Here is a 1,108-nt window from a genome sequence, read left to right on the forward strand (position 1 = left end):
GGAGACCTGGAGGAATCAGAGGAGAAATGGGAAGACCCAAGAGCACCGATCGGGCACCGCCGGCGAGTTTTGGAGCGAAGCGAGCGGGCTGGTGGCCGGATTTAGACCCAGCCCGCGGAGCCTCGCGGGGGCTGTCCCGCGCGCGCTCACCCTAACGCTTCATTCATTCGTTTTGTTTTAAAGGCCCTGGCGACGGATCCCCTGGCCGCCGCGCGGGAGGGAAGGGGGAGGAGAGCGCTGTCTCCGCGTAAAAGACATTTACACCGGACTGGACCGAGGCCCTGGGAAGTGCGCGCTGGAGGGAACAGCCGGCCCGCGAGGGCGGGGAGGCGGCGCGAATGTGACCTCAGCGGCGGCCGCGCGCTCCCTCCCGCCCTCTCCCGCTCGGGGCTCGGGTTTCTAGGACTGCCTGGAGAAGTGTGTCTTGTGCAAAGCTCTGGAATGCATTTGGCTGCCTGACGAGTTGCGAGGGGCAGCATCTTGGCGGGAGGTGGCGGGGGTGTGTTGGGGGGTGCTCGCCCGCCCGCTGCGGGCAGGTTTCCTCCGGAGCCCGGAAGACCTCCGCCACTCCGCCTCCCGGCGCGGGAAGGTTACCTTCCGAGCAGACCTGCATGCATATGCATGCGGGGCCTGTTTCTTCGCCTTCCTCGGCCCCGTAGCTTTCTGTGGCGCTTAGAGTCAGCGAGTTTATCCCCTTACCCCGGGCTATAGAGAAAGCATAGACCCACCTGGCCGACTGGTGCATAGATACGGTAAGGCGTTGATGGGGCAAAGCACCAGATAGCGTTTACTTCGTGAAAGCTGTTGGTGCTGAGAAGCGTCATGATTTAAACATATAAGCGTCAGTATCGACGAGGCCACTAGTTGGCATGGTGATCTAACCTCACATCTTATTCAGTGAAGTAATATATATATATATTTAAGTCATTTAGAATTGTGAGGTCAGGATGACAATCAAACTCACTGGGGAGTTTGATGACTTTTTTTTTAATGAATCTTTTTAAAAAGATGAAATGAACTATTTTCATTTTCTCAGCTAAATTATGCCCCCTTTAAAGGAAAAAGCACCAAAATAAAAAAAGGGGGGGGGGGGAAAAAAAAAAAAAAG

At 56.0% G+C, this 1,108-nt stretch overlaps 1 protein-coding gene across 1 annotated transcript in view; it reads right to left on the reverse strand.

Moving 5' to 3' along the window:
- The window catches only part of LOC104989336 (mothers against decapentaplegic homolog 7-like), a 4,346-nt gene extending 3,522 nt beyond the window's left edge, over positions 1-824 (reverse strand). Inside the window, exon 1 of the mRNA XM_010840969.1 lies at positions 729-824. Within this exon, the coding sequence (XP_010839271.1) occupies positions 729-824 (96 nt within the window). The remainder of the gene's footprint in view (positions 1-728) is intronic.
- Between the last annotated feature and the right edge of the window lie 284 nt (positions 825-1,108).

This window comes from Bison bison, unplaced genomic scaffold (assembly GCF_000754665.1).
Source record: "Bison bison bison isolate TAMUID 2011002044 unplaced genomic scaffold, Bison_UMD1.0 scf7180017864153, whole genome shotgun sequence".
NCBI lineage: Eukaryota > Metazoa > Chordata > Mammalia > Artiodactyla > Bovidae > Bison > Bison bison.